Below are 27,869 nucleotides of genomic sequence, written 5' to 3'. Positions count from 1 at the left end.
TTTGAGACAGCACCTCACTCTGTCGCCTAGGCCAGAGTGCAGTGGTGCAATCTCAGCTCACTGCAGCCTCTGCCTCCTGGGTGCAAGTGATTCTCTGGCCTCAGCCTCCCCAGTAGCTGGGACTACAGGCATGTGTCACCACGCCTAGCTAATCTTTTTATTTTTTGGTAGAGACAGGGTTTTGCCATGTTAGCCAGGCTGGTCTTGAACTCCTGGCCTCAAGTGATCCACCTGCCTCAGCTTCCCAAAGTGTTGGGATTACAGGCGTGAGCCACCGTACTTGGTGATTCCTTTGTATTTATATTCCAAATCCTATTCAGAGACTTCTCAGGCCTTTTTCTCCATACCCAGTGCCTTAAATCGGTTCTGAATTGGTCTTTGGTTGGATTGAGACTGTTTTCATCCTGCATTCAGACCTTGCCTTCTTACTCCTCCTTAGTCCTCCTTAGTCCTGTTTGTCCTCATGTCTTACTGCTTCCCAGCTCAGCGTCCCCACTCTAGTTGGGTTAGTCAGGGCCCACATAAATGAACCTTCAAATGCTGGTCTTATGACCTCACATGGATTTCCCTTTCCCTGTCTTGCTGCTGTTCTTTAAGCCTCAGCTAAGAGGGCATCTCCTGCACACACAAGCTCACCTCCAGGTCACCAACCTGCGATCTTTTTCCTTACTTTGAAGTTCCTCAAGATATATCACATACTTCTATGTTATGGTCTAAGAATTAGGCCCCAGAATTTAGGTCTTGTTTCCTCAACTTGCAAGTAATTGAATGAAGAATGCATTTTCTATTTCATTTGAGTTATCCTTGTTCTGTGCTGACACGTAAGTTAGCATTTAATAAATAATGGGAGTGTGAATGAGTGACCACTCATGTGGTCATAAATATGGTGTCCAAAAATGGTTCTTTTGATAATACAATCATTAATAGCATTTCAGTAATACTTTATTTGCAGAATATGTTGGGGTCTTCTCAAGAGCTGGACTTAGGCTGTGAAGCTATAGAAGTTTAGTGATTTGAAGTATACATACTCCATACCCCTCACTCCCAGCTCCTTCTTAGACTTTGGGCCAGGTCCCATCAGAAAAATGATATCTTTAGCCTAGTGAAGTTGGATCTTGTCAGTGATGCTATTTACACAGCCAGGGATTAGTGTTTGTCTCCAGTTCATGAATATTTTTAATCCTCAGAGAATAAATAACTGACTAGAAATGTATTGATAACCTCCTGCACGCCAGCCATGGTGCCAGGCACTCTTGGGTGCCATTTTTCCCATAGTTACTCTGTGAGATAAGGATTGCCAGCTCCGTTTCACAGAAGAAAGCACTGAGTGCCCACAGCAGAGCCAAGACCCCAAACCAGGCTCCAAGATGGTGTCCAGGCTCTTCTGATGACCCTTCTTCTGAGGGTTGGATGGACACTCCCTTTCCACAGCTGTGCTCTGCTCTGCCCTGGCTTTGTTCTGTTCTCAGTAACAAGCCCTTCCTCCTCTTTCTTTATATATGAATTGGTCTTTGGTTCCTTTTCATCTCTTAGAACTGAGTGTTTATCCCATAACTGTCCTCAGTTGTCCCCCTGCCATCTCCAAGCAGCCAGCCCCATACCTCAGCCTAATTTTTTTTCCAGACAGCTTTTGTTTTGTGTTCCACCAAGCATAACAGCTTGTTTGTTCGTTTTTGTTTTCGTTTGGCAGACTTTGGTGGGGTATTGACCTTTACTATCAGAAGAGACTGCCTTTACTGCCAATCTCTGCTCCTTATGGGACAACCTTAGTGCCAGTTTTTTATTATTTTATTTTTTAAGAGAGGGTCTTGCTCTGTCACCCAGGCTGGAGTGCAGTGGCACTCACTGCAGCTTTGAACTGTTGGGCTCAAGGGATCTCCTGCCTTAGCCTTCCAAGTAGCTGGGATGACAGGGCAAACCATTGTACTTGGCCCAGTTTTTTTTTTTTATATATAATAAATTTTATTATGTATATTTAAGGTGTACAACACGATAATATAGGATATGCATATAGATAGTAAAAAGGTTATTATAGTGAAGCAAATTAACGTATCCATCACCTCACATAGTTACTCACTTCCTTAAGGTATGGTCCCTATTCAGATTCTTAGACTTTTTAAATGGTGGTAGATGGTTTTGAGTTGGCCAAGAGCAAAGAAGTATTTATGACACAAACCTTGAACAGTGGTGAGTCTGTGTGTAGGGTATGTACTACTGTATAATCTTGGAGGAGACATTTTTCTAAACAAGCTGTCAAGGCAGCCCCTGGTTGCACCCCACTTGGTACTCCCCGACTTGCCTGTGCCCAGCACTATGATGCTAAGAGAACAGAGCAGGGTAGAATTACCCAGTCACACAGAATTTCATGTAGTTACTCATATACAGTTCTCATCAGAGCCACATGAGAGCAGCAATATCTGCTTTTTTCAGACAGAAAAATTAAGAGAGTTAATAATTGGCAGAGCTGGGAGTTAGAACCCAAGTCTCTTCACTAAATTCATTGCCTCTTCTATTGCCTTCCTAAAGAAGGACTTCCCATTTTTACTTTCTTCTTTGTACTTTTCAGATTTTTTTTACGATGAGCACAAATAATTTTTACAAAAAGGATATAATTATTTTCAAAAGACAAATATAAATTTAAAAAACAGTAGACAGCTAGATGAGTGCCCCCAAAGCTTCTTACCTTTATGAGATGAAGTGTCCACACATGCATAGTTTGACAGCACATGGGCACATATGATTAGGAATATGAGTGAGTGGGGCTGGCATCAGGGAAGGCCCCAGTGGGCTGAGATTTTGTGGTAGAGGGAAGGCAGGCTCCTAAATTGGACTTGAACTGGAACCAGGAGTGTAAGAATCCCACAGCAGGGAGGCGCTCTAACAAGGGTTGAGAGGCAGGGAGGGTGGGCCTTTTTGACTGACTCTCATGCCTGGTGGTCTGAGAAACAAGTAGAGGGTCTGGGGAGCGGACGAGCAGGCAGCAGGAGGCGCCTGGCCCCACAGGGCCCTTGGCGGGTGCCAGGTTCACGGACACTCATTGAATGAGCAACCTCTCCCGGGAGCAGGTGGCTGCAGTCCGAGAAGGGATGTCCTGGATTGTTCCTGTGCCGCTGCTGTCCCTCCTCACAGCAAAACAACTGGAGCAGATGGTGTGTGGGATGCCCGAGATCTCTGTGGAAGTCTTGAAGAAAGTGGTGCGGTACCGTGAGGTGGATGAGCAGCATCAGCTGGTGCAGTGGTTCTGGCACACACTGGAAGAGTTCTCCAATGAGGAGCGGGTGCTTTTCATGAGGTTTGTGTCAGGAAGATCTCGACTACCAGCCAACACTGCTGACATTTCTCAGAGATTTCAAATCATGAAGGTTGATAGGGTAAGTAAGCTATTCTTTTTTCCTTTGTAATGTCTGCCTTATTGCTTCATTGTTGTTTTTGTTGAGACAGGGTCTCACTCTGTGGCCCAGGCTGGAGTGCAGTGGCATGATTTTAGCTTACTGCAACCTCCGCTTCCTAGCTTCAAGCAGTTCTCCTGCCTCAGCCTCCCAAGTAGCTGGGACTACAGGTGCGTGCCACCACGCCTGGCTTATTTTTTTGTATATTTTGGTAGAGACGGGGATTCACCATGTTGGCCAGGCTGGTCTTGAACTACTGACCTCAGGTGATCTGGTCACGTCGGCCTCCCAAAGTGCTGGGATTACAGGCGTGAGCCAACACGCCTGGCCCTCTGCGCCTTGTTGCTTTTATGTTGGGGAAAACAAACTATGACCCTCAAGTAGGCCTGCCGATTCATGCTTAATACTTAGAATTTCCAGATTAATGAAAAAAATCAAGCAGTAAAATTTGTTTAGAAATATCATTTAGCTTCAGTGGGAAGAGTCCTAAGTGGATGAAGAGAGCATACTACAACCAACAACCTTCCCTAAATCTTCCAGCATCTTCCTGAGTTAAAGCTGAACTTGGCAGAAGGATCATCATACTGCCTCTTCCCGTGCTGAGGCATGGCCTTGTTTGTTTTCATGAAAATATGAACCATTAACTGGTGGGTGTGCCCCAGAAGGAACCCAAAGATGTGGGGAGCAGCGATAACCTCTGTGCCCACTTGTGTGGTGTGCCTTGTGGAGCAGGCAGGGCTGCATCTCTGCCATCTGATGAAAGGCCCCAGCTGCAGAGCCCCAGCCCAGCTGTGATTTTGACAGATGGCTTAGGAATAAGAGGGCTTAGAGTCTGAAAAGCACACTGCTGCCAGAGTCATCTTTCTTAAGCACCTGTCTGACCATGTCACTCTCCTCCTTTTAGACCTTTCAGAGACCCCCTTTGTTGACTCCATAATAAATGCCAATGACCTTAGCTGCCTTAAACACTTCCACAGTCTGGCCTCTGCCCCACTTTCTGATGTGATGTCTTGATACTTCTCATGTTCTGGTCATAATGGGCTGCTTGCCTTTCTCCCCAGTAGACCAGGCTGTTTTTAAAATTCTGTGCTTTTATGTAACCTGTTCCTTCTGCTTTAGTAAGTCCTTCTTCACACCCCTTTCCTTCTATCTCTGGCAAGCACTTACTCATCCTATAAGCCCAGTGCCAGTCATCTCCTCCAGGAACCCCTCCTAGATGCTTTCCAGGAGTGCCCCTACCATTGCTGAAGGCAGACCTAGCCAGACTCCTCCTCTCCACCTCCTGAACACTGGGTACAGCCCTCAAACCCAGAACTTACTGCATTCAGTTAGGAGTGCCTCTCCTCCCTCTGTCTCCATCCCCACTCTTCACAAGCCCCCTCTCCCACATGAGCTGGGCAGTTCTCTGAGCAGGGCCCATGATGTTTGTTCAGAAAACAGTAAGGGAAGTGGGGCCTCTTCACACACAGGCCCTTCCTGCCAGTTTAAGTGTCTGGCTTTCTGGTGTAGCCAAAGCTATTCCTCCCTGTGCTGCCTCCTGAGGCTGCAGGCTGCTGCTCTGCTCCTGAGCTAGGCTTGCTGGAGAAGCCATGTGCAGGAAGGATTATAAAAGAGCCTTTCTATAAATTTTCTGCATGACTTGCCAAGAACTATAAGTTGTAAATCTGTTTTGTTGCTTCAGAGAGAAGTAGGAAGGAGGAAATGGCTCATTTCTACTCAGCTCTGGAAACAACCCTTGCCTTATATCTGTCCTGGGCTACTCCTGCCGTTGTAGGAGTTAATCCACCACTAATCTCCGGTCTCAGGGTTGTCAGCCTCAGTAACTGACTACCGTGGTTGGTTGCTCTGTGGCTTTTAGATCATTTCTACAGTACTCACATTTAGGTCATCAGAGCCACCTAGCGGCACCTCCCTTCCTTGCTGCTTTCAGTTTTTCTGCGTTGAGCTGTGTCATCACTGGCTCTGGTGCATTTGGGCTGCTGGGCCATCCACCTCCCATAGCAGGACATGTGGCTCACCTAGGTGTGGGCTCTGGGGAGGAGGGCTGATTTCAAGAGGAGGTTGAGTGAGAGAAGACAGGTTCTTTTTTTTTTTTTTTAAGCAAACGTTTTAAAAATTTATAAAAACACTATAATGCCATTACTATTATTACAAATTGTTTAGAAAATAGTTGTGTTTGCAAGGAGGGATAGGGAACGTATATAATTCTGTCTCTCCAGTAGTAGCTATTTTTACCTTTGTGAAATTCCTCATAGTCTTTGCCTCAATTGTACAAATTTTTATATGATGTATCTAGAATTTTTTCTGCCTTTAACCTCCTAATGTATCCTGAACACCTTTCTGTTTTGCTGCCAGTCATCATAATTATCATTTTAAATGATGCATCACCGTCAGTTAAATGGATGGACTGGAGTTTAATTGACTGCCCCTTCCTTATGTGAGCTGTGCGAGGCAGCCATGGCGCCTGCAAAGGAGGCAGAATGCACATGAGGACAGGGAGAGGAGAGGGGGGCAAAGAGGCTCCCATGGCCAGCTGTACCTCACAGTTATTCTTTCCATTCTACCTGCTCTGTGGGGGCATCCCTGCAGCTGGCTTCCAGTCTGCACCCTCTTGGTGGATGGGTATGAAGGACAGGTGCCCTCTTACTACACTCTCATCCTGTGCCAGGCGCTGTGCGTAGTGTATTCTCTCAAGCAATCCTGCCAGTCAGAGCTTCTCCTCACTTTACACACACAGGCACTGGAGGAGGTGAGGACAAGAAGGAACATCTTCACCCAGAGCCTTGAGGGCCACGGGGCAGTAGGGCCTCAGCTCATTCTATCTGGCCCAGTCTCTGTGTCCACTTGACTTAACCATGTGGCCATGTTAATTCCATCTTGAAGGCAGGGAGAGGTCATGGGCAGCCCCATTCCCCCTTATGGCACTCTGATGTCCCCAGTCACGGCTCTGGGTCTCTCTCCACAGCCTTACGACAGTCTGCCTACCTCACAGACCTGCTTCTTCCAGCTGAGGCTGCCCCCGTACTCCAGCCAGCTGGTCATGGCCGAGCGCCTGCGCTATGCCATCAACAACTGCCGCTCAATCGACATGGACAACTACATGCTCTCGAGAAACGTGGACAACGCCGAGGGCTCCGACACTGACTACTGACCGTGCGGGTGCTCTCACCCTCCCTTCTCTCCCTCAATAATGCTCACTTCTGATTTGATGTTGATATACTTTTATGGTAACTACATAGATGTTATAGGAACATAAACCAACATTATAAACAATGGCCACATTTAGTTACTCTAAATGTAACAAAGAAATTAGATGTTTTTATTTTTCTGTGATTGTACAAAAACAACAAAAACGAAGTGCTCTCAGTCAGGTTTTTCCCTCCATATTTTTGGTCACTTTTGATAAGTTTGCATGAAACCACTTTGGTGCATTTTTAGTTGGGAATGGTACATTTTTGTAAATCCACCCAGTGAACATGAAATTGTACATTGTGTATAATTGTTCATTAGAAAGGACAGTTTTACATGAATATGCATATATTTATTTTGTTTTAATTTGAATTGCCTGTTCAGGGTTCCTTATGCAGAGAAATAAAGCAGATTCAGGAATTGGAGCGTGGCTCTTGGTATTGCTTCCTGCGGAGCTTCTGACTAGGGGTTACCATCGAGGCAGACATTAGCCCAGAACAGAATGAGCTTCCAGGCTGGTCTTGCTCTGATGGCTTTTTGACCCATTCAGAAACATTTCTTTACATTGAGGGTGGGCTTCACTTGGAAATAACGTATCAGGGAACCGTGTGGTTCTAGGAGACTCCTCTGGGTTGGAAGTCCCTGTTTTCCATTGTTCTTCTGTCATCCTGGGTCTCTCTGACTTTGTTCCCTCAGCTGCTCCGCCCCTCTCAGTACCACCCGTCCTTCTCTGGACAGCCCCAGCTACCTAATGTGGAGGATGACTCTACCAGACAAGGAGGAAGAGGACCACAGTAATGCCATCTGGCCCTTCCTATGAAGAACCTACAAAGACAAAATGAGCACGTGATGGAATTAAAGAACAGGGCAGTTTACAACATGTCTCAGTGGGGAGGGCAGCCAAGTGGAAGGTGTTACAGAAAGGCCAGCTACTGCTAGCAGGCACTTAGCATGTATCAATGAGTGAATGAGTGAGTGAATGTGTGAATTAGCATGAGAACTGATGAGTGGCTTTCATATCCTTGAATGATAGAATTGTGCAGAGGTCTGGGGAAGGGGTTACATTCTTGGTGCTCAAACTCAGCCAGCCCCTGCGGGCCCTGAGTGCTGTGTGTGTGTTCAGCAGCGTCAGGGTGAGCCTGTGTTTCTGGGGGAAAGGGCCATCTTGAGAGCAGCTGGGAGGGCTCTGGCTTCTTGGAGTGTGTGCAGAAAGAGGGGAAGGCCTGTGGACAGCTTGCCTCCCTCACCTACAGCAAGTTCATGCCACAGGCTGCTTCCACTGTACTTCGCGGACAGGGTCTTTGCCGACAGCCTGCTCAAATGAGGTGCCAGACAGACAGCCCTCTGCAGGCAGTTATTTTCCACAAGGAAGATAGGTGTATGTCTTCAAAGAGAAATTAAAAGAAAAATAAGGTTTTGCCAGCTAAGATAATGTGGTAAATGGATCTTTCTTAGTGAGAATACCTAATAATATTTAGAATGATGATATCTTTGTTTTATTGAAAAAAGGCTTCAACTGGAATTGGGTCTCAGGGAGAGACTACAGCTTTGGGGGGAACCCCAGGAGTTCTGGGTAAAGATGAGGCTTTAATACCGATCTAAGAGCGCAGTCAGTAGCATCGTTGAAGGGCTTTGGGCTTGAAGCCCTCCTGCTCAGGGTGGGAAGGCCCTGCCTGGGCCTCTGGACCAGGAGAGAATTTAAGAAAAGAAAGGCTCACGCCTGTAATCCCAGCACTTTGGGAGGCCGAGGCGGGTGGATCACAAGGTCAGGAGATCGAGACCATCCTAGCTAACATGGTGAAACCCCGTCTCTACTAAAAACAAAAAAAATAGCTGGGCATGGTTGCGGGCACCTGTAGTCCCAGCTACTCGGGAGGCTGAGGCAGGAGAATGGCATGAACCCGAGAGGCAGAGCTTGCAGTGAGCCAAGATCGCGCCACTGCACTCCAGCCTGGGCGACAGAGTGAGAGAAAAAAAAAAAAAAAGCGTCTGTGCTGCCAAGATCCTGGACGAATCCAGGAGAGGCCTCTTAGGGTCTTCTGAGCCGCTTCCTGCGTCCCTCTTGCTGAGCTGGGCTGAGGACATGCAGAGCAAAGGATACCTCTGCGGTCTCTAAATTCAAAATAATGCCTCACCCTGTGCTGCTGCCACGGTTTGCTCTGGACTCGGGGGCAGGAGGACCCCCAGAAGGCTGGCACTCATGGTTGCAGGTCCTGGGCTCAGGGCTAACAGACAGCAGCTCAGGTTTGACCCTGTGAGGGGAATCTGCACAGTGCCATGGTTTTATAACACACACTGTTTCGTTGCCAGAAACAGTGTTATTTCCTCATTGTCTTGACTATTTTTTCATTTTTGCAGAGACAGGGTCTCACTATGTTGCCCAGGCTAGTCTGGAACTCCTGGCCTCAAGCAGTCCTTCCACCTTGATCTCCCAAAGTGCTGGGATTACACACGTGAGCCACTGCGCCTGGCCTCTCTTGACTTTTTGAAAACTCTGGAAAAGGGGGAAGCACAAGTCCCTGATCTGAGGAGCTGAAGTGGGCCTGGTGCAGGTGCTTCCCTTGGTTTACTTTCAGCTCTTAGAGAGTCTTAGGCAGTTGTTTGCTGGCCTCATTCACTTAACAGATACTTGCAGTTTTTATGACCCTTAAGCAGCCTCAAGTAAATGTTGACCATCAGTTTTTAAAATTTAAGATTTCTCCAGACATCCTTCAAAGTATGGCTTTGTTCTGGGCCTCCTAGCTTTGTGGCCTTTGCCCAGGACTTCTGGCCGGATGAAGCCCACATCTTGTGAGCTCGGTTTTTAGCCAAAAGCAGATCTTGGGCATTGAATCCTAGAGCTGGAGGGAAAGTCTCTAAGGGATCAGATGATCTCTGCCTTTATAAACCAAGAATCCAAGGTCAGGAGAGGGAAAGCTGGATCATAGGTGTGCCCCGACTAGAACTGGGAGCCTCTGCTTCCTGTCAGCGTGCCATGGTAGAGCCGGGGGGGCTCAGTCACTTCCCCTCCGAACACTCATCCTGTGCAGAAACAGGCCAGTGTGTCTCTGTAAGACAAGCCTCAGAGCACCACCTCCTGCCAGCAGCCTGCTGCCTCCTGGGGGGGATCTGGAACCCTGACCTAAGAGCCTGTGGCCCCGGTCTCTCTGCCGGCACTGGGGCTCCTGTGCAGACCAGTGCAACGTGGTGACAGGTCAGCCTTCAGCCAGGGAGCAGTGTCCTGCCCCAGTGGTGAGGTTCTGTTCTCTCCCACCACCTTCACCTGCAAGTGACCATTCGCTGCCTTGGCCAAACCTTAGAAAGAGTTAGCATTCCAGGAGTTGAGGGATGTCTATGATCTAATAGATGCTGTGAGGGCATAGATAATCCCAAACCATTTCTGGGTGGCTCGGGAATACAATCAGGCTCCCATCAGCCCTGGCTCACCCCTTCCCTGGATACGCCTTGGGCTTCTTGACCTTTGCCTTTGCTGTGCCATGCCTGCCAATGGGAATATTCTCCTTAACAGTTGGAACCTGTGGCCCAGCTCAAAAGCTCTGTCTGCCACAAAGAGTGCCTGGCTTACCCACAGATAGACCTGGCTTGCTTCTTCCCAGTGCCTGGGATTTGTGTGTTGTGCCAGGCACTCAGCTTTTCTAGCCCCCCAGGGGTATGAGGATACCTCCCCCTATCCCCCAGTCCCAAGAGGGTATTGGTCCCATTTTACAAATAAAGAAACGGAGGCTCAGAGAGGTCATATCTCGTCAAAAGCTATGAATGGCAAAGCTTGGAGATCACTCAAGAACACCCCCTCAACCTCAGCTGCATGTCTTCTAACTAGGGCTGAGTCCCTCCAGGTAGGGCCTGGCCCAGCCCGTGGCCAATACCCAGTAAATGCTTGTGAAATGAATTAGTTGGTGGATTAATTAAGCCTGCAGGGCTCTTTGTTATATGCTACCTAAGTTTGAAAGGATTTTTCTTTTGTTTTTTACTTTTTTTTTTTTTTTTGAGACGGAGTCTTGCTCAGCTGCGCAGGCTGTGCAGTGAGTGCAGTGGCCCGATCTCGGCTCACTGCAACCAGTCTCCCGGGTTCAAGCGATTCTCCCATCTCAGCCTCCCAAGTAGCTGGGATTACAGGCACCCGCCATCATGCCCAGCTAATTTTTGTATTTTAGAAGAGAGTTTTTCACCATGTTGATCAGGCCGGTCTTGAACTCCTGACCTCAGGTGATCCGCCCGCCTTGGCCTCCCAAAGTGCTAGGATTACAGGCGTGAGCCACTGCACCCGGCTGTTTTTTACCTTTTAATTTAGTGGGGAAGGGGCACGGAGATTCCATGCCCTCCCTGGACACACCACCCTCCAGGAACCTCCATGCATGTAGCTATCTGGAAGCTCCAAAAGTGGTTTTGTAGACTAAGTGAGGTATTGCGCTCTGTTAAGTGTTTTGCTCATGCCTGGTGGTGAACAGTGTCTGTTAGAAGGCAGAGTGGAGAGCCATGTGTCTCCATCAGTGCCCACCTTCTGGGGGCACCTAAAATGACCCTTCACTTCAGAACCCAAAGCTCCTCTGGCTAAGGTGGGGGCCAATTTGGGTCCCTAGAAACAGCACTGGACACAGCTTCCAGCACTGCTTGAGTTCTGTGATCACTATGTCTTGGGATGCAGGGGAGTTAGTAGGCATTGGAGGGTTAACTGGGAACTTAACCCTTACTACAAAAGAGCTTCCATGGGAAAGGGGGGGTCATCGGGGAATGCAGGTTACCCCATTCTAGCTCAACCTATAGTGACCTCTGCTTTACATAATCACAGTCCTTAAAAGAACCCCAAAAGCAAGGTTCCCTTGTTATCCTTAGTACTCAGATAAGAAAACTGAGGTTTGGAGAGGGCCAATCTGTCCTTGGTCACAGAGCTAGAAAGTGAGGGAATTGGGATGGAAACCCAGATCCATTAGATCCTGAAGCCAGGATCCTGTTGTTCTCCAGGCTAAGCCACCAATTTAGGACAAATAGAACATACTAGAAATTGGGGCTTTTTGGAGAAGATGAAAACAAAGGCCTGGGGTTTAAGTGGCTCTGTTGTAGACAAACATTCAACCCCCTGGAAGCCTGAGCTTTCTTTCAACAGTGTTCAGAGTAATGGGAGAAAAATTCGTTCCCAACAAGGCCTCTCCAGAGTGCAAAGCAATGGTGGGCAAACTGAGAAACCACCAAAAAGCAGCCTGCGTCTCACAGGCTAGTAGCAGGGTCCTGCCACTCCACTGCAGCTGGTGGTGTGACAGAGCTGGCTCTCCTGACTAAGGGATTAGAAGGGATTATGCTGGGCCAGGGCTTACTGTGGCTACCCTGTTTCTGGAGTAAGCACTGCCCCAGCCCGGAGCCCTTTGGCAGTCCCCAGAAGGGCTGGTGTGGGACAGGGTGCTGCTTGCCTGTCCACATGTTCTGCCTGGAACAAAATCCAGGGCCGCTGGGACTTCACCTATCATCTGTGCATGGCGCCCTGGTTCCTTCTGGGGGTAGGTTGAGCTGAGGGGGAACCTTCATCTCTCATTTCTTCCTCACATTAATTTGTCCATCCACTGCTACCCCCATCCCTTACCATAACCAAACAAAGCAGGTGCAGATGCTTGAATTAACAAGAACGAAGTCTAGTAATAAAAAGCAAATTTATCACCCAAAACTAGTAAAGGGGGAAGTAGCCAGATTGCTATTTAAAGTAACTGCTTCAATTTTTAGAGGGGAAAGCAATTTTTAGGGTTTTTAAAAGGGAAGGCTTGATAAGGAAGGCATGCAAGAAATGGGCTGAGTATGATGTCTGTGTGTTTTGTTCTGGTGGCTATCTTGGGCTTCAGTCCACCTGGACCTCGGATTGACATTATTTTAACAATGGTCTCGTTGTTAATTAGCCATTTTGAAGTAATTTTTGGAGGTTTGCAGCTGGGTCTCCAGGCTTGGTCTGTCTCAAGATTAGCCCCTGAAACTTCTAAGACATCACACAATTAAATAGTAGCATACAGTTAGATAAATGAAAAGGGAGCATATCTGGTGAGAAAGGGGAGGGATGTGGAGTCTATTTTAAGGCTAAGGAGAAAGGATTTTGAGTTTCCTCAAGGTTATATCTTGAAACTCAAGAGAATGGGAAAAAAGTTTAAAATGCATGTTGAAGTTAAGCTGCGGGCTGCATTGCTTCTCTGATACCTGCTACTCAGCTTCCTTCCTCATTCACTCTGCTCCAGCCACTCTGATCTCCTTGCACATGAGCCATGCCTGTAGTCCGCGGCCTCTGCACTGACTGTTCCTCTGCCAGGAGGATCTATGCCCCCTGCCTCACTTCATGCCTCAGATGTCATCTTCTCAGTGAGGCTTACATTGGTCAACCCTTTCTCAGAGGCTTCACCCCCCAATCTCTTGCCAGCAATCCCTAATAGCCCTTGTTACAGCCTGCACTTTTTTCCAAATACTTTCTACCTTTTTTTTTTTTTTTGAGACAAGAGTCTCTCTGTCGCCCAGGCTGGAGTGCAGTGGCACGATCTTGGCTCACTGCAAGCTCCGCCTCCCAGGTTCACGCCATTCTCCTGCCTCAGCCTCCTGAGTAGCTGGGACTACAGGTGCCCTCCACCACGCCCGGCTAATTTTTTGTATTTTTTTTTTTTAGTACAGACGGGGTTTCACCGTGTTAGCCAGGATGGTCTCGATCTCCTGACCTCGTGATTCGCCCATCTTGGCCTCCTAAAGTGCTGGGATTACAGGCATTGAGCCACCGCACCTGGCCCTTCTACCCTCTTATATACCAGTTACCTGTTGTCTCTTCCCCCACTAGAAGGTAAGCTTCATGAGAACAGAATTTGTCTTTTTCCTTGCTGTTTCCCTATTTGAGCAATGAATTAAGGAACCTGTGAGTAGGGATCAAGCTCCTCTTTCACACAGAAGAAACACCTGGCCTGGGAGGGGTAAAGGGCTTTGTCGCAGCTGGCGCTGGGTGGAGCCGGAGTGTGAACAGCGCCCATCACAGTGCTCCTCGCCTCTTCCACCCACCCAGAATTCTCCCCAGTGACCCAGGACCAGGCGGCTGCCGGGGGGCCGAGAGCCTTCATTAAATGTGACACATCAGTGACTACAGCCCTGAAATTCAAATTGGAAGCCCAGGCTTGTGCTCATGTCCAGCAAATCCAACAGGTGAAAAATCTAGCTTGTCAGCTTATAATGGTTCCATTATCAAAAGCTTAGCCAGAGCTGCTGGTTTTGTTTTTGTTTCGTTTGAGGCTTTTTTTTCTTCCAAATCATTTCTTTTTCCCTTATGATATGAGAACAGTAGAAAATATGGGTAACTATGCAGTTTATGTAAGCATTCAACAATTGGGAGCGAATTTTCTACAATCGCGAGTGCGGTCACTCCGGGAACGCATCCGCCCCAGGAAAGGTGGGCGGGCAGACGCGCGTGCGGGCAAAACCGCAAGGAGGAGCGGCTCGGTGGCTCCTTCTGCCCGTGCGCCCCTGCTTCCCCTCCTCCTGCTTCACCGAGATCACTACCGGGGCCCCTGGAGGCGGCGGTCCCCAGGACACTCCGGGAGCCGGCGGGGTCTCGCTGGGTCGCTCCGCCCGGAGGCTCCCCAGACCCCTGCGCGCGGCAGCCCTGGCCCCCGTCACCCCCGCGCGCAAGTCGGCGAACTCCGAGTGGTCAGGTCCTCCCCACCGAGGTGATTTCGGTCCAACGGCGATCGGAGTCCCCGAGGACGGTGCAGGCGCCTCCCGCCTCCGTGGGGAGCGCACAGCAGAAAGCCTGGGGCGGAAGCAAGAGGGGAAAGGCGGTGGTGTTGAGTGAGAACCAGCGGAGTGTTTTCCAAATATCCATTTAATCTTGCGTTTATCCTATGTATAAAATCGTAACGTGAGGTAGGCTTTCTTATCCCCACTGTGCAGACGGGGAAAATGAGGCTCAGAATATGCGGTGGTGGTCTGAAGGTGGAAGAGCTGGGTTCGAAGCCAGGACGGTCTGCGGCTGCGCTCCTTCCCCGGGGGCAGCGGCGGGGCGGCGTCTAGCGCTGCAGCAGCTTGCCGGGGGCCGCGGCGGGCGCGCGCGGGCGCGGGGGCTGGTCGGGCAGCATGGCGGCGCTGTGCTCTGCCCGCAGGGCCAGGCGCGGGCACGCGGCGCGCAGGCGGCGCAGGCCGGCCGCGCTCACGTTGCGGCAGAAGTCCACGTGCAATGTCTGCAGCGCGCGCCCGTCCGCCGCCACGGCGGCCAGCGTGCGGTTGGTGACGCGCGCGCAGTTCTCCAAGCGCAGTGCGCGCAGGCGTGGGCAGCAGCGCAGCAGGCGCGCCAGGCAGTCGTCGGTAACGTGGCCACAGCCCGACAGCGTGACGGACGCCAGGTTGGGGCACCTGTGAGGAGAGTGCGGTGACCCGGGGCTCACTGGCCTGTTAAAGCTACCCAACCGCCCCATGGGACCGAGTGGACTCATTTACCGAGGAGGACTCGGGCCCTGCGAGGTGAAGACACTTGGCTGCGATGACACTGCAGGGTTCCAAGTCGGCTTTCTGGCCGGCCCATTTTCCCTCCTCTTTCTGCCCCTGCACCCCACCGTACCTTCATCTGCGTGGGTTCTTGGCTCGTAGCCTTGGGAGCCCCTAGTGGGAAGCCCCGACCCCGGCCCAGCAGAGTCCTGGGGCGGCTGTGGACAGAGGGAATGCCAGTTCCAGGAGCCACAACCCTTGACTCTTTGTTTCGCTCTGGATGTGCTGCCTTGCAGGGGAGCGGTGCGTGGCGATTGCTCCAGTCTAGCTTCAAGCTGAGGCCCCTGAATGTCCCGGCGGGACGTGAGTGGGAAGAGGGATTTGTTTCCTTGGAGGTGGCCTAGTGACAGGCCCATCCCAACCCTCAAGGCGGTGGGGGCACGCGTTAGCATTGAGTCCGGGTTCAGCTTAGTAGACTAGAGCTGTTCCTGCATCCCCTGGGCCACCAGCCGAAAAGGGCAGGGTTCGGAGGCAGCTAGAGGCAAGCCCTGAGCAGGTACAGTCACGGACACCCACCCAGGTCACTTGCCCAGAAAGCTTGGGGGACCCTCTGCTGCAGCCTCACCAGCCCCTCCCAGCAAAAAAAAAGATCTTGAGCCAAGTTAGACTTGGTTTATCGCCGTGTCAGTCACTCACAGAGCCTTCATTTACTCTGCGTGGGGGGAATAATGTCTACCACTGGGGTTGTGAGGGGCCTGCAACGGGGCCTTCCACAAGCAGTCCTAACCCGCTTTCCCTGGAAACAAACGGGACCAGCCTGCTTCCAGTCCAGAAGGACCGACTACTGGGCCGGGGCCTTGGCTCCCCGCAGCCAGAGGGAGCTAGAGTCTGGGCTGGGGAAGCGTTTCCCTTTCCCTGCCAGCCTCCCCCGCAGCTCCGTGACTGCCCCTGGCTGGGCCAGCTCGGCTCCTTTGTGCCTGGGGAGGGAAGTAAGGAACTAAAATATGCTGGGTGCAGCCAGGTGTCACACCGAGCCCGGGCCTCCTTCAGGTTCATGTGCCTTCATTAGTCACCCCGTCAACCTCTGCACCCCCAGTTTTGTACATGAAGAAACTGGCTCCGGGAGCTCAAGTGACTGGCTGGTGACTTATTTGCTGTCAGACCCAGGACAGATGTCTGAACCTTGCTGGGCGTCACTTCCTCATTTGTCAAGTGGGAGGAATTGTTACCTTCAAGGTGGTTATAAGGATTAGGTGTTTAAGCCTCAAAGGTGTTGGGTGATCTTTTCCTCTAAGAATCTTTGGAATAATTCTGATACAGGGAAAAAACAAAGAGCGGACTGTCCCCCTGCCCAGCCATCCTCAGCCATTCCTCCCGACCTGAGCTGAGTGCCAGAAGAACCAGATTCAGTAGACGTTCATCAGTACCTACTATGTGCCAGGTGCCACTGTGTCATTTAATCCTCTTACCCTGTCGGATAAGAAAAATTTAGCACATTTTATAGAAGAAGAAATGAGGTTGCAAGAGTTTTTGAGCTGGGGTCACATGGTTGGACGAGCTGAGCGGCTCAGCAGAGTGCTGACAGCAAAGCCGTTTGCTCTTTATGTGACAGCAGGGCCCCTTGCTTGATCAGTACAGTGGCCTGGGAGGTCCACTTCACACCTTGCAGGTTTGGGGCATTAAGCTCGGTTCTCTTACAGTAAGAATGGAACAACTTCAGGACATGTTGTGCCATTCGCCTCCCCCCAACCTCCACCCATATCACTCTAGTCTAATTCCTGGGCTTTGTTAAGCCCATCAAAATAGCCTTGTCCAGTTGGGGCCCAGCCCCAAGTCCATCTTCTGTTTTCTTCCTACCAGCTCAAAAGAAAGGTGGGGTCACTACGCTGTTTCCTTCCACTCCTGTCGTGCTGCCAGCAAATAGCAGCTATGAACTTGGGTGGCAGTAAACTGGCTGAGTCTAGTTTTCCATGAACAGCCAGGGCCAGTTTGTTATATGATCAAGGGGGTGTTTTTCCTCAAAGGCAGCACGGGACTGGCAGAAGCTCAGTGAGAGGCTGGTTGAATAGCTCTGTGTTCTTGCCTGGGCCGCTCTGCCCATGAGGCTGGGACCATGGAGGGAGACTGGCCTGGTGGTTCAGTGTCTATATCTGTGTCTGGGGTGGGGGTTAGCAGATAAACACAAGATGTATTTGGGACATAATTACACTAAAATATTATTCACTGTTTATCTGAAATTCATATTTAACTGGGCAGCCTATATATTTGCTAAAATCTGGCAACCCTAGACTGGGCAAATCATACCACCTCGTGGAGCATCAGTTTGCTAATTTGAAAAATTAGGCTAAGCCACCCTCCTTAGGAATACTGTGTAAATCAGTAATTCATCTACTCCTGGAGTTTGGTTTGGCTCAGCTGACCTGAGCACCCTGGCTTCTCCACCTCTGGCTCCCCACCCTCTCTTTCCTCCGCAGTTTCCCAGGCCTTGAGGGCTGCTTGCTAGGCCTAATGGAGGGGTGAGCTGATTGCTGCATCTGGAAGCCTTTTCCCAGAGCCTGACCTTGAAAATCCAGGCCCAGCTGGACCCACCCGGCACTTAATGACTACCAGTACGGAGGCCCCACTTCTTGGTGTTTGCATGAAGCAGCCCAGGACCTGGGAGGCTAAGAGGAGGATTAGCAATTGTTTCCCTCATGATTTGTCTCCTGGGGACCCTGCTTTGGGCGGTCTGGATGTCTGCCTTGGGCCTAGTTTGAGGCGCCCCGAAGGTGGAGCCATCTTGGTCTCGTAATTTGCTCTTCCCTGCCCCCCAAGAGGGAAGCCAGAGCTAGCGGGGCCAGCACTGCTCAGGAGGCAAGGTGGCCTACCTGTCGCACACCCGGAGGAGGAAATCATTGACCAGGCTCTCGTGCCGGCTGCAGATGCTTCTCTGGAAGGCACTCTTGAGCCAGTCCTCAATGCTGCACACCTGCACGCGGCTGGAGTGCCAGCAGATGGAGAGGCTGCGGAGTGCCGGGCCCAGGAGGAAGTTGTCCTTCTGGAGTTCAGTGAGGGAACGGAAGTGCAGCAGGGACCAGAGTGCGGGGTCCTCAAACACGTCGTGGAGCTGGGAGCAGGTCCTGGCAAGGCTCTTCCTGCTGTCCTTGTCTAGGAAGGAGAAGAGGTGCAGCAGGCACTCCCGGTTGAGCTGGGTTATGTGCATGGTGAGCAGTGGCCACATGTGAGTGCAGCTGCAGCCGGGGGACGGCTGACCTGCCTCCTCTCCTCCTCCCCGACTCTGGGCCGGTGGACATATATGGTTGAGGAATGGTGTTTATTTTTGGCTAACAACTGGTGCTGAAGCTCTGCGGAGGGGTGAGGGAAGAAAAGCCAGGACCCAGACACATGTGCGGCAGTCCGTGGTTCGGCTTATGTTCAGAGGGATTGGAGGTCCTGGCAGAAAAGGAGCCTATTGAAGTTACTTTCCTTAAAAGGGATTTTTTTTCCCTTTAGCTGACAATGGTGTTTAGCAGTGAGCACTTTTGGCTTTTCCCAAGGCGTTTTCATTGGCGGTGGTGGCGGCCAGGCCAGCTCTGTCTGGCTTTGCAGTCTGTACTTACGGGGAAGGAGTGTAATTGTAAATGTTAACTGTTTTGATTTTCTAGTACATCAGTGTGAATCTTTTGCTCCACCCTTACTAGGAAGAAACCTGTTGCGTGTGGAGAGCTAAGGGTGACAGTTGTGAGTTGTGAGCAGAGTCCATGGCTGCTGCCTCATTCCTGTTATTTTTGTGCCATAGAGTAATTGTCTCCAGGCTAGGCTGGTTGGCCTTCAAGCCCTGCTGCCTGCCACTAGGCAGGGGGATTTTCCTGGGCCTCCCCAACAGCTAGATTTTTACCCTGAGTTGTTTCATAAAAGATTTTACTGAAGTAGCTGCTTTCCAAAGTTGTGTGTCTGTGTTTTATGTTTTATTGGTGCTTTGTTGTTGTTGTTGTTGTTTTTGTAGTTTTGGTCAAGCAGTACTGTGTTTTAAATTTAAATTTACTTGGCTTTACATTTTCTCACTGATAAGGCCTTGTACTATGTATAACCTGTATTTCCCAAAATGTCAGGATGGATGAGGTAGCTCTTAATGTGAAACTGCTTGAAACAATTTTAAGTTCAGTATTTTAGTCCGTCTTTGCCTTTAAGTTGACCACACACCATCCACTCTATGAGTGCCCTCCGTTCCCTCTTGGAGAAGCCAGTGGGCCACCCCTGCCCTCTCTGACTCAACTCTAGACAAGGTGCCTGGAGGTACTATCCGTGAAGCTCCCCCTTCCTGAGTACCCGAGGCTTCACGATATGGCAGACCCGTTTCCTCATGCTGCTTCACTCCCAAACCCAGGACGCAACCTTAACTCTCCTGCTTTGAATCCCAGTCGTTGTTTTTTGGTTTGCTTGGGGGATGCTGATACGGTGCAGCTGTATAGGCCATGTTCTGCCTAGGCAATAGTGAGAAGAGAATGGTTTTTCCTCTGCCAGCCCAGGGACCACCACCTCAGTGGTTACTTCTGTTTGTTCTCCCATTTGGAATAAGAGGGAATGGGAATCCTTGTGTTTTCCCATAGACACAAATGAAGCAGCCTATGCTGAACCCACTTCTGGAACTAAGGTTTGGTCAGGGCTGGTGCAGCTTTGCCTTTAAAGCAGAAGGCAGTCAAGCAAAGAAGAAAGTAGCCATTGTCAGTGGCTTTCCTGAGAAGCCAGCCTCAGCTGGTGCCCCTGTGCCTCCATTACTCCACCATGCCAAGATGAAGTACAGTAGGGGGTTCTCTTAAAAACAAACCAAGGAGGTCGAAAGGAAGCATTTCCCAAGGAAGGGGAGCAAGATACTGCTGCTATTTCAAGCTCATCAATGTAGTTCTGAATTATAGCTGACACCCTAATTTAGGCTCTGTCTAGGTGTACTTCTCCACTTAAAATGGATGCCGCAAAACTACAGGTGGTGTTATTAGAAAGCCACATTATCTCCACTTTCCCTCCCCAATCCTCCTCAAACCAATGCTTTTCAGAGGGCTTGACCCTTAGGAATAGGTGGTTCTTTCCACTTCTTGCAAGGCCAGAGTGGTACTTGTGCCTTCCACTGAGTGTCACTGTGCTTCAGCATGGCTTCCAAGTTGCACTACTGCAGCCCAACTGGAATGGCAAAAGATTGGCAGGGAGAACATTTAGAACCTTGCCCCTCTGCTGTTCCTCCAGGTAGGCTGCAGGAAGCATCCTAGACTACCAGGGCCGGGGGGAATGTGCTCCTGCATGCTGCAGAGGGTCTGAGGCACAGCCAGGAGATGACGAAGCTCTGCCCCTTTGGCCTTGTCCAGAGCTATGCTGTTTGGCAGCAGTGACAGCAACCACGCAGCCTCTGACCAGCACAGCTGCCAAAAGAGAATGTGCCCTATGGAACAAGGATGCATAACAATTTGAGCTGCAGGCACCTGTGTCTTCAATTTTAGAAGACTGACAAGAACAGGCAAAGGAGGATGACTGTGGAAACAGGGTTCTGTCTGCAGGAGGCATGGAGGCAGGGAAGTAGTCTATAGGAACTTACTGTAAACAGGATGTTTATTTAAAAGCACTTATTTGCCTGTTTTACCTTAAAAGATGACCAGTATCCTTTGCTCAGAGCCCCAAAACTGGTGCCTCAGGGTAGAGTCTAGCTCTAAAGGGGAAGGGAAGGGGCCTCATTTTTATAAGATCAATAGTCACAAGAGACTGAGGGTGATTTCACTGGGCAAGGCCGAGTGGGACCTCAGGCACCTGACTGCAGGCACTAATCTCCAGGCCATCACTTTGCCCATACAGGTCACTTCATCCTGGCCCAGGTACTGCAGCTCCAAATCGTGGGGATTCTGTAAGAGCTTGCTACCTGTTGACTGAGGAGGCCCACGAGTCGAGTAAATACATCATCATTTATGTGGCTCTACTGAAAAAAGGTGTTCAGAAATAAGTCAAAAGGAAAGAGAACAGACTTTTAATGATACTTTTTAAAAACAGTTCAGGTTGGTGAAGCAGAAAAGGGATGTGATTACAATTTAAATGAATCAGTCACTTGCACAATTAATCCTCTTGGCATCATACAAACTGGGTTTTAATGGCAAACGATGACATCATAGCATGACCAACACTGATGGAAGGCAGTCTAGAGTCCATCACGCTCACACCTGAGGGGGAAGGCATTGCACCCACTGACGAGACGCAGAGACCTTGGACTACAGATGACACCACATGCCCACTTCTCCTTCCTCACCTTCCTATGGCTACTCCTAGTCACCTGGGACCCAGGCCTTGGCTGCAGGAACAGACTTTTTCCATCAGCTTTTCCAGGGCCCAGGTGAAGAGGCCACTTCAGCAACAGAGGGTACAGGAGAGAGTTTAGGGGCTGGTGGAGATTAAAGTGGGATAAGTGTATCTAAATAGATTTATGTACACTAAACCAATGAAGGAGAGGTTTGGCTTTAAGAAATAAATATGTCCCCAACCCCAGAAACCTAGCTGCTGAGTAGGTTCCACAGGCGAGATACACATTTAACACTCACCCCGGGCCAGTACACTTGACTGGTTTAATTCTAGTACATCTGTCATCACTATACACTGAGTAGAATACAGTGGATAAGCAAAGGTTTCTCCACCATGGAGAGAGATTTGTGTTGCCACAAACTGTTTCTGTCACCCACCCGTGTGGGGACTTCTGAGAAAGTTTTCTTGTTCCAAGGAGCCATGTGACTCAGCGCGAGGCCCTGCCTCAGCAGAAGCTCTGAGCGAGAAGCCACATATATTGCTGGAGACAACATGGCACAAGGGAAAAGCCCTGAAGAGGACAAAAGATCAGCTTTCAAAATAGGTGTGGTAAGGCTGCACAGTTAAAAATGAAAACACAAATAGGCATATTTACATCACTGCTGTTCAAGTGCACAATTGAGATGGATCCAATCACTTTTCTAAAGAATCTTCACACCATTCAAACGTTTCTGTTCAAGTAAAACCAACCAATAAGAACAAATTCAGGAGAAGACGTGTTCATCTCTTAAGCCAACAGCATCACCTGTCTGAAGACCACTCTGCCCGACAAAGTAGTCCAACGTGTTGCTAAAGTTCCATTTGGTATAAAAGTACAGCTTTTTTTCACCATCAACTCTGCCCAGGCCTTTAACAGCTGCCCATTCAGAGAGACTGAAGATCGAAGTATCAATGTTAGAGGTTACAGCTGTCTACCTTCTAAGCAAAAGAGCCCGGATTCATAGGAGATACTTTGCAAGATCAAAGGAGAGTCACATTTCAGGTGGAATTAGATGTGATGTTAATGTGTGATACATCAGATCAGGTGGAGCTGTCATTTTTGTAGATCAGAACTCGTCAAATAGCAGAGTTTCATACAGTTTAACCTAATATAATTTAGCATTGTAAATTAAGCACACATCTCCCTATTATCTTTTAGGACTCAAAGTTGTAAGACCTAAACATGATGGCAAAGTTTTATTCTTTGGAGTGAAAATTTAGACCAGCACTGTCCTACGCCGTATGTGGGTGTTGAGCACTTGAAATGTGGCTAGTGTGACTGAAGGCACTGAGTTTCTAATTTAAATTTCAGTCGCATGTGGCTAGGGGCCATTGTACTGGATGATATAAGTTTACACATAATTGCAATTTGCTCCTTGTCATGTTAAAGTGTTTAGCAGATGTGTTCTGGGAAGATGTGGGATTTATCCAGTTAATATTAAAATGGAAATGGAGCTACATCTGCTCCCACAACTTCAGATATCCAACCTGAGGGAAAGCCACCAGACTGTTTTTATATCATAAACTTAAAAAAAAAAAAGGTCAAGATGTTTTTAATAGAACAGGCTGGGCATGGTGGCTCATGCCTGTAATGCTAGCACCTTGGGAAGCCAAGGTGGGTGGATCACTTGAGCCCAGGAGTGCAAGACCAGCCTGGGCAACGTGGTGAAATCCCATCTCTAGTAAAAACATTAAAAATTAGCTGGGTGTGGTGGTGCCAGCTACTTCGAGGCTGAAGTGGGAGGATCGCTTGAGCCTGGGAGGTTGAGGCTACAGTGAGCTGTGATCATGCCACACTGCACTCCAGCCTGAGGGACAGAGTAAGACTCCATTTAAAAAAAAAAAAAAATTGCCAGAAAGTCTCATTGGCTTAACACAAGATACATTTTGTCCCTTGTGGAGAATTGGTAGGCTATGTCTACCAACCCCCACCCACCCCAACCAAAAAAAAGAAAAAAAAAAACCACCACAGGACTGTCTTAGAACACTTGTAGAAACCACAACTGCTTTCTTTAAATGGGATTCTGGTTCCAAATTTGAATCTTTGAGTTAAATCTGTTTTTTAAAAACAAAACTGGCTGGGTGTGGTGGCTCACGCCTGTAATCCCAGCACTTTGGGAGGCTGAGGCAGGCGGATCACCTGAGGTCAGGAGGTTGAGACCACCCTAGCCAACATGGTAAACCCCCGTCTTTACTAAAAATACAAAAAAAAAATTAGCCAAGTGTAGTGGTGGGCACCTGTAATCCCAGCTACTCAGGAGGTTGAGGCAGGAGAATTGCTACTCGGGAGGCCGAGGTTGCAATGAGCTGAGATCGTGCCACTGCACTCCAGCCTGGGCAACAGAGAGAGACTCTTGTCTCCAAAAACCCCCAAAAAACAAAACGAAAACTCCACTTACTCAAACAATATTTTCAACTTGTCCTATCAGGATAGGCCAAAGAGAGGTGTTAAAACCCAGAGCAGCGAAGAGTCTAAATTTCCTCCTGTGGAAGCACACCCCCAAGTGATAAACTGAAGTACTGAAGTGCGGGTGATGATCCAAGTAAATCCCAGAGGTTCACACCTCAGACTCGGATGCCAAACACAAGCAGTAAGTCTATAATGGACATGTCGTGACTTCCAGTGGTACAACTAAGGGGGAATGAGATACTGATTCAAAAGGAGGCAGACGCCATGGCTTTACCTCACTGGTAACACCTATACCATGTCAGTGAGTCACAGCATTTTTTTTAAACATTACATGTATTTGGTCTTTACTCCCATCTTACCTCCCCGCAAACAAGTATGCCCCAAAACCAAAAAAACCAACAAAGAGAGTAATTCTTGTATTTGCAGGACAAGTACAACTGAACCAACAAATTTATTTAGTTAGTGCTGATAAAGACAGCAGCCTCGAGAGACAAGCAGTAATTACCTGGTCTACTTAATGATGCCCTTTGTTATATTTTACAGGCAAAAAGAATGATTCCTCAGCAGTCATTGTGAAATTTTGTGGGCCACAAGTATTGTGCACACATGATCCTTGATTTAGAGTCAACCTGATGTCCATTACAGCTGTGGAAAGGCAGCAGGCAGTTGTGTCGCTCTTCACAATAAGGAACACATCTTGCTTTCAGCATGTGAGAGGAACAAAAGCATTGATGTAAATGTGCCTCAAAGTGAGAACTGAAAACATTAACATAAAATAAAAAAGTCAAATAAGACTAAGTTCTTACAACTACATATAAAAATTGAATTATTACAACTAAAGCAGCAAATCAAAACATCTGCTGAGGTTTTCTGGTAGAACAACAACAAAATTAGTTGGTGCCCATGTTCAGTAAGTCACTACCATTGACAAAACTAAACCCAAAATAGGAAATTGAAAAGTGCATAATGAAATTAAATCTTGTATCAAGTATTTGTGGAAAACTGGAAATGTTTCTCTGGTATGGTTGGTGAATGATGATTTGGAGGAGGTATTAAAGTTTATCCGATCCAGCTTTGGCCTGGTGTTCCACGTAGAAAAGGATGTAGGCCTTCGCCTTCACCACAGTCTCCTCGTCAGTCAGTGTTACAGTACTGTCATTGAAGTGGAACCAGCGGCCTTCGTGAGTTGCGTATGCTGTGTAATGTCCAGAACCAACCCTGTAAAGGCAAAAGACCAAAGGAAAAAAGAACCTCAGAAATCACAAAAAGACCTGTACAACTATATAATGTTAGATTTAAATTTTAATAAGAATACATCCTAGACTTTTGATTTAAGATGCTTGTTAAATTAATGTTTTTACCTTCCTCCAAACTGACCAGAAATCGAGAGTTTGCTAAAACACAAAGCAGATGGCCCTGGACTAATGGAGAAAACAGAGATGAGGAACTCTCAACCTAACAAGCACAGGTCAAGGCCTACGGAAACATGGAAAACTAGGTACCAGGTTTTCCCATCAGAATCTTAGGAAAAAACTAAGCTTAACAAAGAAGGGCACCCTTCCCTGACACTGTGGTCATCAGGGGCTCTACCCTATCAGCATGACCCACCCACTCACACACAGAATGCTGGAGTCAGTCCTCCAAGTCAGACGGAAGGCCTGCAGCTAGAACAGGACCTTTGTAGGTGCCAGGAAAACCCTATTTAAATAATAAAGATCCATCTAAATAATAAAGATCCATCTCATCATTTACTATGATTCCAAGTAAACCACCAAAACCAAATTTTAAAAATAAGCCTTTTGCATGCCTACAAAATCACATTTTTGAGGGGAAAGAAATACCAGGAAGAACAAGTAAGGCAATCAACCCTGAGGAATTGAATGCAGAAAACCTAAGAGAACTTTACATTTTTAAATTAGTGCTAATAGTTTCAAAAAGATAGTGCAATCATAAAACAAGAATAGGCTGTTACGAAAAAGTTGTCAGAAAAATGTGACTGATTTAATATAAATATTTTATGGAGGAGCTAATGTTTTATTTGGATACAGATGAAACCCAAATTGGTGATTTGGAAAAGTAGGCCATGGCAGTCTTTAGAAACACAGACAGAAATCATTAGAGTATTTAAGACATGTGGAAGAGAGATCCAGGAAATTCACTACGCATATAATAGGGGTACAGAGAACAAATGATTTCAGACCTACAGTATAAAGAGTTTCATGAGCTGAAGGCACCAAATTAAAAGTGTCCCTACCAACTACCAAGCAGGAATACACACCAAGGAGAAAAAAGCCAGGTGCCTGTAAAGTAGTGAGAATCAGACTTGTCATTCATAACACTATGTGAGTGTAGATGTTACTTTATCACAGCTCTGTGGGAAAAGGATTTTCAACATGGATAGTCGTCTGCCCACATATAGTAGTCTTAAGTTTGAAGGTAAAATAGCCACTCTCAAACCAAAAACCAGAAGGTTAGACCCCTCATACAAACTTTCACGGGAAAAAATTAATGTTTTTTAACAAGACTTAAAATGAGTCTTTAAAGTAGATGATATGGAGTAAGTTATTCCAAGTAATTTCCCCTTTTGCCCCATTTAAATTTCAATTGGTAAACGAATAAGCAACTTTGGAGTTTGTGGACAAATAAGACTGGGTCGTAAATACTGGGTTCAAATGAACCATTCTTCATTTCACTTTTATTTACCTTCCCTTAAGCCTTCACAACATCATCTGAGGAGTACTCTTCTGCACCAAAACTGAAGGAAATTTCACCTACTTTATCTGAATCAATTTTTTAGGAAGAACTAGCAAGAGTGGTACAAAACTGCAGGTCATTGGGCTGGCCACCAGGTATTCCCACCCACCAGAAGCTGGCTGTTGTACTCACCCGGAACCATGGTGCACCACCACAGCGGCGAGGTCATACAGGCAGCTCTCCGGGCCACTGTTCTCAGGCTACAGAACAAGGAAGAAGGAGCAGTGGTCAATGACATCAGTATCTCGATGACCTCTACCCTCTCCATGTGATGACAATCTTACTGAAGAGCCATTTTTTCACCATGCTAAAAAGGTAACCACCTTACCTCTAGTAAGTAGCATTTCATGTCTAGGCCTCTCAGTGGAAATTCTACGTATGTATCAACTTTATTTCTTAAATATGCTGTCCAATGAAATCTTTTCAAATGTAAGCATAGCACCTGGAGGACAGAGATGAGGTCAAAGATTGTGAACACCTAATTTACCTTTCAGTCAAAGTTTGATACTACTATCAGTTCAGTAAATAACATTTTAGCTGCCCTATCAATCATTCTTCCATGCATACCTTATGCATTCATTCTGTAAGGGGTTTAGCTTTTACTGAAAATCCTAGAGACAAATACAGAACAGTTCACATAGTGTAAAGTTATAGACATGGTCTTAGCAGTCAAGCATTTTCCCATTGAAATTGCTTCATAACTCAAAATTCAACACTCACCTTGGGTAGTTTTTGAATCCAAAACTTTTTTGTGGACTTTTGTTTCTTTTTGCATTTATGGCACATATATAACTCTGTCTCATCAAGTTCTTCTAAGTCGGTAAAACTGCGAAGACAATCTAAACAAATTGATTTTGGCAGCATTAAAACAAGATGCCTTTTGTAGAGGCAATGTACTGTAGAAAAAAGACCCAGGTTTAAAATCTCAGCTTTATTAGCTATACGACCTTAGAAAAGTTAACCTTTCTCAATTGCAAACTGGAGACAAAAAAATAATACCTACTTTGAAGAACTATTGTAAGGAAGAGAAATAACGTGTAGAGCACCTGGCATCATGCCTGACATCTGGTGATGATCAATTATGTTGGTTTTACTATTAATGATAATTCATCTGGATAATTCTGATAAAATGGTTTCCTGATGAATTTAAAGTTTCAATTGTAGTTTTCTGTCAATATGTTACATTATACAGGACAAAGCTCCAAACTCATAAAAAAAAGTCAAATTTAGATAATTTAAAAATAAACATAGATCACAGAAGGCTACACTATCAACCTTCTCTGTCCAGACGCTATACTCTCAGTTCCTAGATAAATCACAGCTACATTTTTTTTCATTTAAAGATGTAATTGTGTAACCTGGGGTTTAGTAAACTACAGTCCTAAAACATCCAGCCAGCCACCTGG

General features: G+C 47.7%; 3 protein-coding genes and 1 long non-coding RNA gene across 10 annotated transcripts in view; 2 read left to right on the top strand and 2 right to left on the bottom strand.

Moving 5' to 3' along the window:
- HERC1 (HECT and RLD domain containing E3 ubiquitin protein ligase family member 1) overlaps nucleotides 1–7,003 on the top strand; it is a 230,944-nt gene extending 223,941 nt beyond the window's left edge. The window contains exons 77-78 of the mRNA XM_034938907.3: nucleotides 3,066–3,371; nucleotides 6,355–7,003. Of these exons, the coding sequence (XP_034794798.2) occupies nucleotides 3,066–3,371; nucleotides 6,355–6,540 (492 nt within the window). The 3' untranslated portion in view covers nucleotides 6,541–7,003. The remainder of the gene's footprint in view (nucleotides 1–3,065; nucleotides 3,372–6,354) is intronic.
- A 2,462-nt stretch (nucleotides 7,004–9,465) lies between these two features.
- FBXL22 (F-box and leucine rich repeat protein 22) lies at nucleotides 9,466–18,225 on the bottom strand. Of its 2 annotated transcripts, none has more exons than XM_034938898.4 (2): nucleotides 17,873–18,225; nucleotides 9,466–14,933 (listed from the first exon to the last, which is right to left on the bottom strand). In XM_034938898.4, the coding sequence occupies exons 1-2, from the start codon at nucleotides 18,223–18,225 to the stop codon at nucleotides 14,591–14,593; spliced, it is 696 nt and encodes a 231-aa protein (XP_034794789.1). In that variant the 3' UTR covers nucleotides 9,466–14,590. The 2 variants fall into 2 exon arrangements, with proteins under 2 accessions (XP_034794789.1, XP_003827992.1); XM_003827944.5 differs by having other exon boundaries at nucleotides 9,466–14,334.
- A 5,918-nt stretch (nucleotides 18,226–24,143) lies between these two features.
- The window catches only part of USP3 (ubiquitin specific peptidase 3), an 86,851-nt gene continuing 83,125 nt past the window's right edge, over nucleotides 24,144–27,869 (bottom strand). For all 6 annotated transcript variants that reach the window (XM_034938893.3, XM_034938894.3, XM_034938896.3 and 3 more), the window contains 4 exons: nucleotides 27,184–27,302; nucleotides 26,792–26,905; nucleotides 26,596–26,663; nucleotides 24,144–24,927 (listed from right to left, as the gene is read on the bottom strand). In XM_034938893.3, the coding sequence (XP_034794784.1) occupies nucleotides 24,762–24,927; nucleotides 26,596–26,663; nucleotides 26,792–26,905; nucleotides 27,184–27,302 (467 nt within the window). In that variant the 3' untranslated portion in view covers nucleotides 24,144–24,761. The remainder of the gene's footprint in view (nucleotides 24,928–26,595; nucleotides 26,664–26,791; nucleotides 26,906–27,183; nucleotides 27,303–27,869) is intronic.
- LOC117976040 (uncharacterized) overlaps nucleotides 26,760–27,869 on the top strand; it is a 46,291-nt gene continuing 45,181 nt past the window's right edge. The window contains exon 1 of the long non-coding RNA XR_010109932.1: nucleotides 26,760–26,778. This is a non-coding gene — a long non-coding RNA (uncharacterized LOC117976040). The remainder of the gene's footprint in view (nucleotides 26,779–27,869) is intronic.

This window comes from Pan paniscus, chromosome 16 (assembly GCF_029289425.2).
Source record: "Pan paniscus chromosome 16, NHGRI_mPanPan1-v2.0_pri, whole genome shotgun sequence".
Lineage (NCBI taxonomy): Eukaryota > Metazoa > Chordata > Mammalia > Primates > Hominidae > Pan > Pan paniscus.
Note: the sequence above shows the minus strand (reverse complement) of the source record. Positions and strands in the feature narration are given on the sequence as shown.